Source organism: Cherax quadricarinatus, chromosome 16 (genome assembly GCF_038502225.1).
Source record: "Cherax quadricarinatus isolate ZL_2023a chromosome 16, ASM3850222v1, whole genome shotgun sequence".
NCBI classification, from domain to species: domain Eukaryota; kingdom Metazoa; phylum Arthropoda; class Malacostraca; order Decapoda; family Parastacidae; genus Cherax; species Cherax quadricarinatus.
In genome coordinates this window covers 43,651,732-43,669,226 of record NC_091307.1, presented here as the reverse complement: position 1 = coordinate 43,669,226, position 17,495 = coordinate 43,651,732, and the positions used below count along the sequence as shown (strand labels likewise).

At 39.9% G+C, this 17,495-nt stretch overlaps 1 protein-coding gene across 1 annotated transcript in view; it reads right to left on the bottom strand.

The window, feature by feature from the left end:
- LOC128688798 (nephrin-like) overlaps positions 1-17,495 on the bottom strand; it is a 625,489-nt gene that overhangs the window by 581,131 nt on the left and 26,863 nt on the right. The window contains exon 3 of the mRNA XM_070085659.1: positions 10,263-10,577. Coding sequence (XP_069941760.1) covers positions 10,263-10,577 — 315 coding nt within the window. The remainder of the gene's footprint in view (positions 1-10,262; positions 10,578-17,495) is intronic.

The following is a 17,495-nucleotide window of genomic DNA, read 5'->3' as shown; positions in this document are numbered from 1 at the left end:
ATGGTAAATAACTCAATGGTTAACAACACTATTGTGAACAAAACTATGGTGATCACTATGATGAACAACACTATGGTGAACAACTCTATGGTGAACAACACTATGGTCAGCAACACTACGGTGAACAACACTTTGGTGAACAACACCATGGTGAACAACACTATGGTGAACAACACTATGGTGGACAACACTATGGTGAATAATGCTATGGTTGACAACATCATGGTGAACAACACCATGGTGAACAACACTGTGGTGAACAACACTATGGTGAACAACACTATGGTGAACATTACTATGGAGAACATCACTATGGTGAATAACACTATGACTAACAACACGATGGTGAACAACACTATGATTGACAACATTATGATGATCAACACTATGGTGAACAACATTATGGTGAACAACACTATGGTGAACAACACTATGGTGAATAACACTGTGGTGAACAACACTATGGTGAACAACACTATGGTGAACAACACTACTGGAAACAACATTATGGTGAACAACACTATGGTGAACAACAATATGGTGAACAACACTGTGGTGAATAACACTGTAGTGAACAACATTATGGTGAATAATGCTATGGTTGACAACATCATGGTGAACAACACCATGGTGAACAACACTATGGTGAACAACACTACGGTGAGCAACACTATGGTGAACAACAATATGGCGAACAACACTGTGGTGAACAACACTGTGGTAAACAACACTTTTTTTAACAACTGTATGGTTGACACAGTATGGTGAACAACTGTGGTGGACATTATGATGAACAACACTATGGTGAACAACACTGTATTGAACACTATGGCGAAGAACTCTATGGTGAACAACTGTGTGGGGAGCAACACAACAGTGAATAACACTATGGTGAACAACACTGTGGTGAGCAACACTGTGGTGAACAACACTGTGGTGAGCAACACTGTGGTGAACAACACTGAGGTGAACAACACTATGGTTCATAACACTATGGTGAACAACACTATGGTTGTCAAAATTATGGCGAACAACACCATGGTGAACAACACAATGGTGAACAAAAGGATGGTTGACAACAGTATGGTGAACAACACTATGGTGAACAACACTATGGTGATCAACAATATGGTGAACAACAGTATTGTGAACAACAGTATGATTGACAACACTATGGTGAACAACACCATGGTGAACACCACTGTAGTGAACAACACTTTGATTGACAACACTATGGTGAACAACACCATGGTGAACACCACTGTAGTGAACAACACTATGATTGACAACACTATGGTGAACAACACCACGGTGAACAACACCACGGTGAAGAACACTTTGGTTGACAACACTATGGTGGAAAACACCATGGTGAACAACACTATGGTTGAGAACACTATGGTGAACAACACTATGGTTGACAACACTATGGTGAACAAGACTATGGTTGACAACACTATGGTGAACAACACCAGGTGAACAACACTTTGGTGAAGAACACTTTGGTTGGCAACACTATGGTGGAAAACACTATGGTGAACAACACTATGGTTGACAACACTATGGTGAACAACACTATGGTTGACAACACTATGGTGAACAACACTATGGTGAACAACACTATGGTGAACAACACTATGGTGAACAACACTATGGTGAACAACACTATGGTTGACAACACTATGGTGAACAACACTATGGTGAACAACACTATGGTGAACAACACTATGGTGAACAACACTTTGGTTGACAACACTATGGTGAACAACACTATGGTGAACAATTCATGTATAAATATCTCAAGCAGTGCACATGCCTCAGCTCTCACTTCAAGATCCATGGTCATATAAAAGTGTTTTTCCTGCAGTTGAGAGTCAATGTACACATTTTTATATCCAAATTAAATGGTGTAAGAATCCAGACATGCATGTGCATTTTCTCCAGCTCCTCATATCATGGAAATATAAACACATATGCAGTATAATGTGATCCTTTATTGAAAACGTTTCGCCCACACAGTGGACTTTATCAAGTCACAAACAGATCTACATGGGTGAAAGGTACATGAATATTTATAGGATGAAATCAGGTGGAGAATGCTGAGTCAGGTAGAGAATGCTGAGTCAGGTGGAGAATGCTGAGTCAGGTGGAGAATGCTGAGTCAGGTGGAGAATGCTGAGTCAGGTGGAGAATGCCGCGTCAGATGGACAATGCTGAGTCAGGTGGAGAATGCTGCGTCAGGTGGAGAATGCTGAGTCAGGTGGACAATGCTGAGTCAGGTGGAGAATGCTGAGTCAGGTGGAGAACGCTGCGTCAGGTGGAGAATGGTGTGTCAGGTGGAGAATGCCGCGTCAGGTGGAGAATGCTGAGTCAGGTGGAGAATGCTGCATGAGGTGGAGAATGCTGAGCCAGGTGGAGAATGCTGAGTCAGGTGGAGAATGCTGAGTCAGGTTGAGAATGCTGAGCCAGGTGGAGAATGCTGAGTCAGGTGGAAAATGCTGAGTCAGGTGGAGAATGCTGAGTCAGGTGGAGAATGCTGCGTCAGGTGGAGAATGCTGAGTCAGGTGGAAAATGCTGAGTCAGGTGGAGAATGCCGCGTCAGGTGGAGAATGCTGAGTCAGGTGGAGAATGCTGAGTCAGGTGGAGAATGCTGAGTCAGGTGGAGAATGGTGTGTCAGGTGGAGAATGCCGCGTCAGATGGAGAATGCTGAGTCAGGTGGAGAATGCTGCATCAGGTGGAGAATGCTGAGCCAGGTGGAGAATGGTGAGTCAGGTGGAGAATGCTGAGTCAGGTGGAGAATGGTGTGTCAGGTGGAGAATGCTGAGTCAGGTGGAGAATGCTGAGTCAGGTGGAGAATGCTGAGTCAGGTGGAGAATGCTGAGTCAGGTGGAGAATGCTGAGTCAGGTGGAGAATGGTGTGGCAGGTGAAGAATGCTGAGTCAGGTGGAGAATGCTGAGTCAGGTGGAGAATGCTGAGTCAGGTGGAGAATGGTGTGTCAGGTGGAGAATGCTGAGTCAGGTGGAGAATGCTGAGTCAGGTGGAGAATGCTGAGTCAGGTGGAGAATGCTGAGTTAGGTGGAGAATGCTGAGTCAGGTGGAGAATGCTGCGTCAGGTGGAGAATGCTGAGTCAGGTGGAGAATGCTGCGTCAGGTGGAGAATGCTGAGTCAGGTGGAGAATGCTGAGTCAGGTGGAGAATGCCGCGTCAGGTGGAGAATGCTGAGTCAGGTGGAGAATGCTGAGTCAGGTGGAGAATGCTGAGTCAGGTGGAGAATGCTGAGTCAGGTGGAGAATGCCGCGTCAGGTGGAGAATGCTGAGTCAGGTGGAGAATGCTGAGTCAGGTGGAGAATGCTGAGTCAGGTGGAGAATGCTGCGTCAGGTGGAGAATGCTGAGTCAGGTGGAGAATGCTGAGTCAGGTGGAGAATGCTGAGTCAGGTGGAGAATGGTGTGTCAGGTGAAGAATGCTGAGTCAGGTGGAGAATGCTGAGTCAGGTGGAGAATGCTGAGTCAGGTGGAGAATGGTGTGTCAGGTGGAGAATGCTGAGTCAGGTGGAGAATGCTGAGTCAGGTGGAGAATGCTGAGTTAGGTGGAGAATGCTGAGTCAGGTGGAGAATGCTGCGTCAGGTGGAGAATGCTGAGTCAGGTGGAGAATGCTGCGTCAGGTGGAGAATGCTGAGTCAGGTGGAGAATGCTGAGTCAGGTGGAGAATGCTGAGTCAGGTGGAGAATGCTGAGTCAGGTGGAGAATGCTGAGTCAGGTAGAGAATGCTGAGTCAGGTGGAGAATGCTGAGTCAGGTGGAGAATACTGAGTCAGGTGGAGAATGCTGAGACAGGTGGAGAATGCTGCGTCAGGTGGAGAATGCTGAGTCAGGTGGAGAATGCTGGGTCAGGTGGAGAATGCTGAGTCAGGTGGAGAATGCTGCGTCAGGTGGAGAATGCTGAGTCAGGTGGAGAATGCTGAGTCAGGTGGAGAATGCTGAGTCAGGTGGAGAATGCTGCGTCAGGTGGAGAATGCTGAGTCAGGTGGAGAATTCTGAGTCATGTGGAGAATGCTGCGTCAGGTGGAGAATGCTGCGTCAGGTGGAGAATGCTGAGTCAGGTGGAGAATGCTGAGTCAGGTGGAGAATGCTGAGTCAGGTGGAGAATGCTGAGTCAGGTGGAGAATGCTGAGTTAGGTGGAGAATGCTGAGTCAGGTGGAGAATGCTGCGTCAGGTGGAGAATGCTGAGTCAGGTGGAGAATGCTGAGTCAGGTGGAGAATGCTGAGTCAGGTGGAGAATGCTGAGTCAGGTGGAGAATGCTGAGTCAGGTGGAGAATGCTGAGTCAGGTGGATAATGCTGAGTCAGGTGGAGAATGCTGCGTCAGGTGGAGAATGCTGAGTCAGGTGGAGAATGCTGAGTCAGGTGGAGAATGCCACGTCAGGTGGAGAATGCTGGGTCAGGTGGAGAATGCTGAGTCAGGTGGAGAATGCTGAGTCAGGTGGAGAATGCTGAGTCAGGTGGAGAATGCTGAGTCAGGTGGAGAATGCTGAGTCAGGTGGAGAATGCTGAGTCAGGTGGAGAATGCTGAGTCAGGTGGAGAATGCTGAGTCAGGTGGAGAATGCTGCATGTAACAATCTTCCAAGTAAGGAGATAGAGAGAAAGATACTTATGTACACTTCAGGACATTTACTGAAGAAGCCACTCGTGGCGAAACGTTTCCTTTAATAAATGTCCTGAACTGTACATAAGTGTCTTTTTCCACATCTTGTCGGTATCACCATGCCATTGCCTCAGGGGGGATAGAGGCTAGGACCTGATAAAGCCCACATTGTGGGCGAAACGTTGTGAATAAAGGATCGCATTATGCTGCTCATGTGTTTATTTTTCCACAGTGTTGGTATTTTATACCATTTATTTCCGTCCTCAAATCACAATTAAAGTCTTCCCTTAATTTGTCCAGGTGTGTTGTGTATATCTCCAGGTCACCATCTGAAATGTTACCACTTTGTTCCAACTGCCGTAAATTTGAAAAATTACTGAAAATCTCTTCGTGCCAGTGAAGATTTAAATAAGCCTTTTTTGACTTGGAAGTCTGCTAGAGTTTCCCTGGTCAAAATAATCAAAACATGTTTGCTCTGCAGACTTTTTGTACGTCAATAAATTTTGAATATAGGTCTGCCAAAGAGAACAGAGAATTCTTACATTTTTTTAGTTTTTCACATAGTGATGGGTTTATTTCTGTTTGAAACTCCATTTGAAATGTATAGGTGTGCAAGTCTTTGCAAGATAGAGTGATAGAAATAATTGTGCAGAAATAATTGGTTCAGTGATTCATCATTCTTGTCACAAAGTATTACAAACAAATCGGAAGTTGAGTGGCTGCGTTTGATTTTCCTAACTGATCTGATACACACTTGCAAGGCATCATGCAGTTCAGTGTTGAGTTTCTTGGCTGCAAGATGGTGTCTGTGTAATGCACAATGAACAGTATGTATATCTTCCTTGAGTAAAGTGGCAAATCCTTTGTAGTGACTAACCACTGCTGGTGCACCATCAGTAGCCACTGCAGTAATATTGCAGTGGGGTATATATTGTACTTCTCCCAGTACTCGTTTAACACTGTAAAATTGTCTGACATTTTGCATAAGCCTTAAGACATTTGGTAAACAAAAATTAATCAATAATTTTAATACCTCACATAGGCCATGAAAATATATGAGCCGCTGGAATTTGACATATCGAGTTGGAGTTAAGCTGAAGCTTAACTGCAAAGGGAATTTTCAACATCCTCGACCATCTTGTCAGTTCGTCGTTACTCTGTATTGTCACTTACTGACAGATATTTTAGGAAAGACTGAGAATCTTTTTTCATAACAGCTTCAGTCACCTCTTTAATTGTTGGAAATTTGATCTAACCAACTGTATGCAATTTTCCTTCTTTGCGATGGTGAGGCAGATGTTGTATGATGTTTTCAGTCCGCCATTATCGACATTGGCAGCAGCTTTGAAAAAAAGTCTCAATTTGGTTGATTTTATTTTTATTTTACTGCCTTAAAATAATCAAGGTCTTTATTTTCCTTGTCAGGGTAAACTCTTTCACTGTGGTCTTTCATCATCGCAGATTTCATGGCATCATTACTGGAAGTCATTTCACATAAAAGGCATATAGACATTGTTTCACTGGTAAACAAAGTTATGAATCCAAATTTTAAATATTCTTGTGAATGCTCTTCTTGGTATCAGCAGCCGCCATTATGGGTGTTACAATGCTGAATTTATAGTTAATGCACAGCGATAACTTCTTTGGCAACATCCCTATCGCTATGGTGCTGAGAACGTACTGGCTCTCTAACAGAGTCTGAGGTGAGGGAATATGCTCTGTACAGGATGTAAACAGGAATACTACACATATGTATATCCTTCCCGGACCGGAGAGATGAGAGAGACAAAGGTGAGTGTGAAGGGTCACAGATACACAATGCAAAGTAGGTCCCCAAACATTTACTGATTCTTTTTTGACCCCCGAGGCATTTACTGACCTTCAATAGTCCCAACAACACTTAGGGGTCGATATTGACCACTTTGGGGAACCCTGCATTACAGCATCATATATTGTGCTGCCTACTAGGCAGTTGAGACCTAAAACTCATAAGCGAATGTGGTTAACGTACTGTAATTAGCGTTATGTGATTTGTATGGTCATATTATTACGATTTCGTGAGTCACGATGGCAGTTTTGAAGGTACTTGTGATAGTGCAAGCCACACCCACGCTGGTGTGGGATGTGGTCACAGTGGGTCTCATGCTATCCTCACTACAGTGTATAGACATATACCTAGTTGGATGAATCTTATTAGAGGCAACTGGCCAAGTGGTTAGCAATTGGCCGAGTGGTTAGCAACTGGCCGAGTGTTTAGCAAGTGGCCGAGTGGTTGGCTTGTGAGTTTTGTGACTAACTTGCCTTGGATTCATGGCCCACTTATTCTATGCTATGTCTGCAGTTCTGTTATTACGATTTAGTGAGTCAAAATGAATATAGAATAGAAACTGACCCACAATCATATGAGCGACACAGTTATATAAGTTGACAAACAGCCTCGCAGAGAAACTCTCAAAGTCTGAGCATCTTGACAACTAAAATACAAAAACACACTGAAAAAAAATTGGAACAACGAAATGAATGAAGAGTTATTAATTTTTATACAGTATGGAAGAATAATGAGAAGTGACACACAGTCACAAGACAATGTAAAATCATACACAGTCTAACAAAGAACACAAAATATACAAAACCCAATGATGACAATGTAATGACTGGAATATCTGCGTATCTGCATAAGGTATTTAACTCTGCTAAGGCAAGGTTTTCATATGCAGAGTGTTCATCTGACATAGGGGCATCAAATTCAGTGGTAATTGCTAACACTTACTGAATATGAGAAGAATAAATATTAGTGATGTTAGCTAACACCTGCCACGACCTCAACACTTGTTATGATCACTAGAGGTAGCCAGTCAGTTCAGGTATAAGTCAGGAGATTAGATGTAGTAGTACACGGTCAATAAAATGGTCAGAGTAGCATCAGGTTGATCAAGCTCTAGGTCTCCAGTCTGGTGTTTCCCTGCAGGACACTCCATCCTTCCCGCTAATGGAAGAAAAAGATTTACTATAACTATCTTCCCAAATGAAGTCGTAGACTTTTTGTAGTTATTAAGCAAGCATAGCCAGATGAGAAGATGGGTTTAACAAATTTATGTCACACCATTTCCCATTTCAGCATGGAACCAAACCTATTTATACCTGTTTACAGATTCCTACATTCACAGGTCGCAATAACAGAACTTATCAACATGATGCTTGATGAGTAGGTTTTCACTCACAACAATTCAACCTGGTATTTGGCATCCAGTGATTGATATATGGAAGCTGCAACGCTATAACGATTCCAGATCGTTACGTGCTTCCAGTCCTTTGTGATATGTTATGAATCATTTGTTACAGAGGTTTTAGCAAGTCCCTCTCCATGAGAAGTCGTCGTTTTCACTTCCTTGCAATAGCCTACGGGTTACGCAGCTTTCCTATCACATTTTTGATAACAGTGACAAACATTTTTAGAGCGTCATAGGTACCACCCTGATGGTGTACCTAGACGATGTAATGGTCATGTCAAATGACGAGGAGATACATCTTGAGAGACTCGATTTAATATCTGGTAAACTTGAAGAAGCTAATGCAAAAATGAAGCTCTTAAAGTCTGTTAAAATTTCTTAGTCAGTCACTTCTAGAAGGGTTACAACCGACCAAAGTCAATTAAGGTGTATGCAAAATTTTCTAACTACAAAAACTGTTGATGCCATAAGATCATGTAAGGGGTTTAGCAAGTATGGTACGTAACTTCATTTGTTATTTTTTTATCACTGAAGCTCCTTGGTGTCGTCATAGCTGATCTTCCTTTCAGCGAAAAAGTAAATGAAAACTGCTCAGTGAACAGATTCAACCTGGTCTGGTTAAGGAGCCAAAATTATTCCTAACAGTGAAAAGTGGGATAAATCAATAATTAATGCAGAGTGCGCAAAATATTCCCATGTAATATCTGGAAAGACGATAATCCACGTTATGCTTTGTATAGTGTGGATAAACATCTATCCTATTCTCTAACACAAAACTTAATTAAAATAATGAAAACTACATAATGACACATACCCTTCTAACACAAAGTTAAATTAAAAGAATAAAAAAAAAACACTTCAAAAGTCAGCTACAAAATTTATGAAGAACAATAATGTTTGAACAAAGCCAACTAAAATTAAAATAAGTTCGAGAGTAATGTTAATGATTTTTTATAGAATTGTTGAACGTACAAGAGGTAACAAGTACAAAGTGAGAGGAATAAGAGGAGGTCACAGCAACGAGTCTCATTAAGACAATACTAAGTTAGTTTGTAATGACATCGATTAGACTTCTGACAGAGACAAGATATTTAGTGCTATATCAGCTTAATGACGCAGCGCCTCTCAGTCCAGATCATCAGTCTAACACTGTACCATCTTCTTAATAACTAACAATACAGACAGACAGTCGCTACCCTATAAGGTTACGGTATGTGTAAACCATTACCAATATATACTTTTAAATCAACAGAATATACATAAGTAATTCAATAAATTATATATGTATATATGTGTATTATTGTTACCACGAACGAGTGGTATTGAATCAATAACAACACTGCGACTAGCCGAGCATTCGAACCCATGTATCAAATGGTATACAATACCGACAGGTTGGTAGATATCTACCAATTATCTACCAACCTGTCGGTATTGAAAACCGTTTGATAATCACTCTGTCAGACACTGCAACACAATGGCATCTTGGTACAGAAGAGAAAACACCTTGGACAACTTTTTCAAGTGAGAATTGTTTGATCTGAGAGGGACGTGACCTCTCAATTGCTACATTCTCACTACTACTACTCTGCACCTCTCCTTCTGACAGTATTTAAGTCTCAGCACTGTCGCTTGATCTTCAGTTAGTTCCAGACTTTGGAACAGAACTTCTCCAGGCTGAGGGACTGACAACCTCAAATCTACGACTTCAAGGGTGATGGACTGATTACATCGTCTTCACATCTCTACTGCTCCCGCCTACTTTCTGTACTCGACTGAACAAGCCTACTGTGTAGGCGAAACGTTTCGAAATAAAGTTGCCTAAATGTTGCCTATGTGTCTTATCTACGAACCCATGTAGTTATGGCCCTCTCTCGGGGTGAGAGGTCACATGACGCCTTAACCCACTGAACCACACAATCCTACAAGAACCAAGCACCCAGCCAAGCTAGGTGTGTTACTCTTGGTCCGTCTGGGATAAGAATGAAATTAGCTTAGAGGTACCAACACCATTATGTCCTCGGACCAAGAGTAACACACCTAGTTTGGCTGGGTGCTTGGTTCTTGTAGGATTGTGTTGTTCAGTGGGATGAAGTGTCATGTGATTTTCGCTCATCGCGAGGCAGGGTCAAAACTACATGGGTTCGAATCCTAGGCTAGTCGCAGTGTTGTTATTGATTCCAGACAACTCGTTCATGGCCACCAACACTTTGACATCTTCGTAATAGATAGGAGCAACAAAATGCATGAAGAACGGTAGCTAAATAGGTTTACTAAAAGGTAGGGTAGGATTGATCCTCTTTCTAAATGCATAGAAGACTCTCTTGACGAGTAAATTTATAGACAATAAATAAATTTTCATAATAAATAAGAATAAAAAACTTACAGTTCATGTTTATTGTAACGGTGAATTCTAGAGGTTTTGTAAGGTTGGTGTTAGAAGCTTGGCACGTCAACGGCCGGTGGAGGTCACCTCTTGTAAGAGATGGAACAAGTAACGTGTTGGTGACGTGTTCTGATGTTTCTTCCTCCGAGGTCATGTCGAGGAGTACTGCGCCCTCCCACCAAGTGACTCTCGGGAGCGGTGACCCCCCAATGGAGCGGCAGTTGATAGTTATTGTGTCCCCCTCTGAATAGGGGCCCACTACAGTTCTGACATCTTCGCCCATCTCCGTGTAAACTAGCAGGCGACTGGGAGGCACTGAGCAATATAAAACAATCATCAGACAACTGATAAGAAATATATAACATTAATTTGTTGACAGTTTCATATAAAAAACTTTACATATATATATATATATATATATATATATATATATATATATATATATATATATATATATATATATATATATATATATATATATATATATATATACACATATATATATATATATATATATATATATATATATATATATATATATATATATATATATATACATATATATATATATATATATATATATATATATATATATATATATATATATATATATATATATATATATATATATATATATATATGTTGTGCCGAATATGTAAAACTGGTCAATTAGCAAGAACTCATTTAAAATTAAGCCCTTTCTAAAATTTTCTCTTATACGTTTAAAGATATATTTTTTCATTAATGTTAATGTAAAAAATTTTAATTTTGCACGAAAAGAATCTTATAAAACTTACCTAACCTTATTATAACAAGAACAATTTATTTTAGCCTAACCCAACTAAATATATTTTAGATTTGTTTACAGTAATTTAATACTAAACAAACACAGTGAAATATATTTTTCTCGGTAGGTTGAGAATGATTTTGGCGAAATTATTGCATACACAAATTTTCACTTGTCTTACATGGCAAGATGAGCGTTGCTATTTAAGTCAAGATAGCAAGTTCTGCCTATTCGGCACGACATATATATATATATATATATATATATATATATATATATATATATATATATATATATATATATATATATATATACATATATATATATATATATATATATATGTATATATATATATAGAACAACAACCTGCCTGAGGACAATGCAGTGGTAAAATTAGATTTCAAGAATGCATTCAATCTCCTGAAAAGAGACGTGGCATTAGCAGCAGTACAAGAACATTTCCCTGCTCTTTTCCCTTTTGTTTCAGCTGGGTATAGCAAGGAATCAATGCTTCTCTTTGGAGAGCATGAAATCACATCATCGGAGTGTGTCCAACAAGGAGATCCTCTTGCACCATTTCTCTTCTGTATAGCAGTTAAGGAAATCACAGTCAGACTGACCAGCGAGCTAAACATCTTGTTCCTAGATGATGGCACACTAGCAGGTACAAAGGAGTCCCTTATACATGATCTTACACAGGTAATGACACGGGGACAGGAAATGGGCCTCGTCCTGAATCCATCCAAAAGTAAAATCATCTCAGTCAGTCAACAGGTGATAAATGCAGTGAGATCAAAACTACCAGAAGCAGCAGTCATTGCCCCCACAAACAGCGTCTTGCTAGAAGCACCTCTGGGAAGCAATGCCATTGACACAATTCTCAGGAAGTAATTGGAAGAGTTAAGGAGAATGGAACAACGAATAGGCAATCTAGACATCCATGATGCCTTGTACCTTCTCACAAAGTGCTTGAGTCTGCCCAGGTTGACATATTTTTTAAGATGTGCACCTTCATATGATAACCCTGTACTGCACCTTACACTAGAAGATGAGCAGTGGAACCAAGCTACACTTCCAGTCAGACTCGGAGGCATCGGTGTCCGCAAGTCATCACAGATTGCACTACCTGCTTTTCTGTCCTCATGCATTGCATCCAGAGAGCTTGTAGCAGCGATTCTTCCTGAACTTCTTAGGGACAAGATTGGAGTCCAAGACCAAAAGTTCATTGACAGAGCAATGATCTGGGATAATCTAACGGGCTCTGAAACCAGACCTGCTCCCCCCAACATCTACAAACAATCGCACTGACATGGTCCAATAGTGGAATATATAGCCTCAACAATGCTTCAAAGTGTGTCAGGGAAGGATAGAGCCAGCCTCCTGGCAGTGAGAGTCCCTCATGCAGGGGACTATTGTTGGCTGTTCCCAACTCCAGCCTTGGCACACGCCTGGACCCACAGACCATCCTCATCGGTGTTGCCCTTCGACTTGCCGCCCCAATTCTCGCCGAACACAGGTGTATTTGTGGCAGTGAAGCAGCAGACTGATTCCGGTACCATGGTCTTGTGTGCCGTAAATCCGAGGGAAAGATTTCAAGACATGAAGAGGTTAATAACATTATCAAGAGGAGCCTCACAACAGCCGGATGCCCAGCAATAAGGGAGCCACCCCAGCTATGCAGATCTGATGGCAGCCAGAAGCTTCCAGAAGGTATCACCCTTCAAGCCTGGACAGATGGGAAGCAGGTGGTGTGGGACTATACATGTGCATCTACCTTGGCTGATACCTATATCCAATACACCAGGGAGGAAGGAGGGGCAGCTGCCAGCTTCAGGGAGTCCCAAAAGTCTAGAAAATATGGAGAACTTGCCCATCATTATATGTTTGTTCCCATAGGCTCAGAGACCCTTGGCTCATGGGAAAAGAGTGCACCTAAATTCCTTAAGGAGCTGGGAAAAACACTCATCAGGGTAACTGGGGATCCAAGGGCAGCTAATTTTCGGGTCCAGCGGCTCAGTGCGGCTGTTCAAAGGGGTAATGCCTGCTGTATTTTGGGCACACGCCCCAGATCTGAGGAGAAGAATGAGAGTTTCGCCTTATAATCGGTAATACACACGTAACAACATGTACCGTATATGCCACCTTTATGTCAACAATGTATCTCTTAAATCTTTTGTACCATATTATGTTATAAAATATTGCTATTGGTAAAAAAAAAAATATGAAAAGATGGGGTGGTAGGAGAAGTGGAATATTCAAATGGTTTCAGGAAGAAATCCAAATATTCTTCCTTGAAGATTTTTTATCCACTTCTCCGAGGCTATGTGTCCCACAATTTACACCAGAGGTGGACCCCATTATATTATATATATATATATATATATATATATATATATATATATATATGTATATATATATATATATATATATATATATATGTGTGTGTGTGTGTCATGCCGAATATGTGAAACTGGTCAATTAGCAAGAAGTCATTAAAAATTAAGTCCTTTCTGAAATTTTCTCTTATACGTTTAAAGATATATTTTTTTCCTTAATGTTAATGTAAAAATTTATAATTTTGCACCAAAAGAATCTTAAAAAACTTACCTAACCTTATTATAACAGGAACAATTTATTTTAGCCTAACGCAACTATATATATTTTAGATTTGTTTACAATAATTTAATACTAAACAAACACAGTGAAATATATTTTTTTCGTTAGGTTCAGAATGATTTTGGCGAAATTATTGCATACACAAATTCTCGCTTGTCCTATATGGCAAGATGAGCGTTGCTATTTAAGCCAAGATCGCAAGTTCTGCCTATTATATATCTTCAGGTCACTTGTTCTATCTAGGCTGGAATATTGCTGCACACTAACAGCACCTTTCAAGGCAGGTGAAATTGCCGACCTAGAAAATGTACAGAGAACTTTCACGGCGCGCATAACGGAGATAAAACACCTCAATTACTGGGAGCGCTTGAGGTTCATAAACCTGTATTCCCTGGAACGCAGGCGGGAAAGATACATGATTATATACACCTGGAAAATCCTAGAGGGACTAGTACCGAACTTGCACACGAAAATCACTCATTACGAAAGCAAAAGACGTGGCAGACGATGCACCATCCCACGAATGAAAAACAGTGGTGTCCCTAGCACGTTAAGAAACCATACAATAAGTGTCAGGGGCCCGAGACTGTGCAACTGCCTCCCAGCATACATAAGGGGGATTACCAACAGAGCCCTGGCAGTCTTCAAGCTGGCACTGGACAAGCACCTAAAGTCGGTTCCTGACCAGCCGGGCTGTGGCTCGTACGTTGGTTTGAGTGCAGCCAGCAGCAACAGCCTGGTTGATCAGGCTCTGATCCACCAGGAGGCCTGGTCACAGACCGGGCCGCGGGGGCGTTGACCCCCGGAACTCTCTCCAGGTAAAGTCCAGGTATTCGGCACGACATATATATATACATATATATATATGTATATATATATATATATATATATATATATATATATATATATATATATATATATATATGTATATATATATATATATATATATATATATATATATATATATATATATATATATATATATATATATATATATATATATATATATATATATGTATATATATATATATATATATATATATATATATATATATATATATATATATATATATATATATATATATATATATATGTATATATATATATATATATATATATATATATATATATATATATATATATATATATATATATATATATATATATATATATATATATATATGTCGTGCCGAATATGTAAAACTGGTCAATTAGCAAGAACTCATTTAAAATTAACTCTTTTCTAAAATTTTCTCTTATACGTTTAAAGATATTTTTTTTTTATTAATGTTGATGTAAAAATTTTTATTTTTGCACCAAAAGGAACTTAGAAAACTTACCTAACCTTATTATAACAAGCGCAATTTATTTTAGCCTAACCTAGCTAAATATATTTTAGATTTGTTTACAATAATTTAATACTAAACAAACACAGTGAAATATATTTGTTTCGTTAGGTTCAGAATGATTTTGGCGAAATTATTGCATACACAAATTTTCACTTGTCCTATATGGCAAGATGAACGTTGCTATTTAAGCCAAGATCGCAAGATCTGCCTATTCGGCACGACATATATATATATATATATATATATATATATATATATATATATATATATATATATATATATATATATATATATATATATATTTATTATTATCACACTGGCCGATTCCCACCAAGGCAGGGTCTCCCGAAAAAGAAAAACTTTCACCATCTTTCACTCCATCACTGTCTTGCCAGAAGGGTGCTTTACACTACAGTTTTTAAACTGCTACATTAACACCCCTCCTTCAGAGTGCAGGCACTGTACTTCCCATCTCCAGGACTCAAGTCCGGCCTGCCGGTTTCCCTGAACCCCTTCATAAATGTTACTTTGCTCACACTCCAACAGCACGTCAAGTATTAAAAACCATTTGTCTCCATTCACTCCTATCAAACACGCTCACGCATGCCTGCTGGAAGTCCAAGCCCCTTGCACACAAAACCTCCTTTACCCCCTCCCTCCAACCTTTCCTAGGCCGACCCCTACCCCGCCTTCCTTCCACTACAGACTGATACACTCTTGAAGTCACTCTGTTTCGCTCCATTCTCTCTACATGTCCGAACCACCTCAACAACCCTTCCTCAGCCCTCTGGACAACAGTTTTTGTTATCCCGCACCTCCTCCTAACTTCCAAACTACGAATTCTCTGCATTATATTCACACCACACATTGCCCACAGACATGACATCTCCACTGCCTCCAGCCTTCTCCTCGCTGCAACATTCATCACCCATGCTTCACACCCATATAAGAGCATTGGTAAAACTATACTCTCATACATTCCCCTCTTTGCCTCCAAGGACAAAGTTCTTTCTCTCCACAGACTCCTAAGTGCACCACTCACCTTTTTCCCCTCATCAATTTTATGATTCACCTCATCTTTCATAGACCCATCCGCTGACACGTCCACTCCCAAATATCTGATTACAATCACCTCCTCCATACTCTCTCCCTCCAATCTGATATCCAATCTTTCATCACCTAATCTTTTTATCCTCATAACCTTACTCTCTCCTGTATTCACTTTTAATTTTCTTCTTTTGCACACCCTACCAAATTCATCCACCAATCTCTGCAACTTCTCTTCAGAATCTCCCAAGAGCACAGTGTCATCAGCATATATGTCGTGCCGAATAGGCAAAACTTGCGATCTTGGTTTAAATAGCAACGGTCATCTTGCCATATAGGACAAGTGAAAATTTATGTATGCAATAATTTCGCCAAAATCATTCTGAACCTAACGAAAAAAATATATTTCACTGTGTTTGTTTAGTATTAAATTATTGTAAACAAATCTAAAATATATTTAGTTGGGTTAGGCTAAAATAAATTGTTCTTGTTATAATAAGGTTAGGTAAGTTTTCTAAGATTCTTTTGGAGCAAAATTAAATTTTCTTACATTAACATTAATGAAAAAAATATATCTTTAAACGTATAAGAGAAAATTTCAGAAAGGACTTAATTTTAAATGAGTTCTTGCTAATTGACCAGTTTTACATATTAGGCACGACATATATATATATATATATATATATATATATATATATATATATATATATATATATATATATATATATATATATATATATATATATATATATGCAAGACAAGCCACAGGGGTGGAAATCTTTAGCTCAAGTGCTTTCACACTTCTCAGTGCGTCATCAGGAGCTATGCAATGTTGCAAGGGAACAACGAAAGCAGGGAGAGGTCTTAGAGTAGCTTAGGTGTCACTGGCCACTGTTACCCTTAGGAATGGACGTGTCTACAGATGCGTCTATGAAAGATGAGGTGAATCATAAAACTGTTGAGGGGAAGAAGGTGAGTGGTGCACTTAGGGGTCTATGGAGAAAAAGAACTTTGTCCATGGAAGCAAAGAGGGAAATGTATGGGTGTGAAACATGAGAGGCGAATGTTGCAACAAGGAGATTGCTGGAGGCAGTGGAGATGTCATGTCTGAGAGCAATGTGTGGTGTGAATATAATGCAGAGAATTCGTAGTTTGCAAATTAGGAATGAAATTAGCCTAGAGGCATTCATACAACCATATGTCCTTGGGTAGTGGGTACAACTTCCAGCTCTGCTAGATGCGCTACTCTTAAGGATTGTGTATTCCTGTGGATTAAGGCATCATGAGTTGTCACCCACCGTGAGGCAGGCCAAAGCAGCATTGGTTCGACTCCTTGGCTAGTCTCAGTGTTGTTATTGATCAATACCACTTGTTCGTATATATATATATATATATATATATATATATATATATATATATATATATATATATATA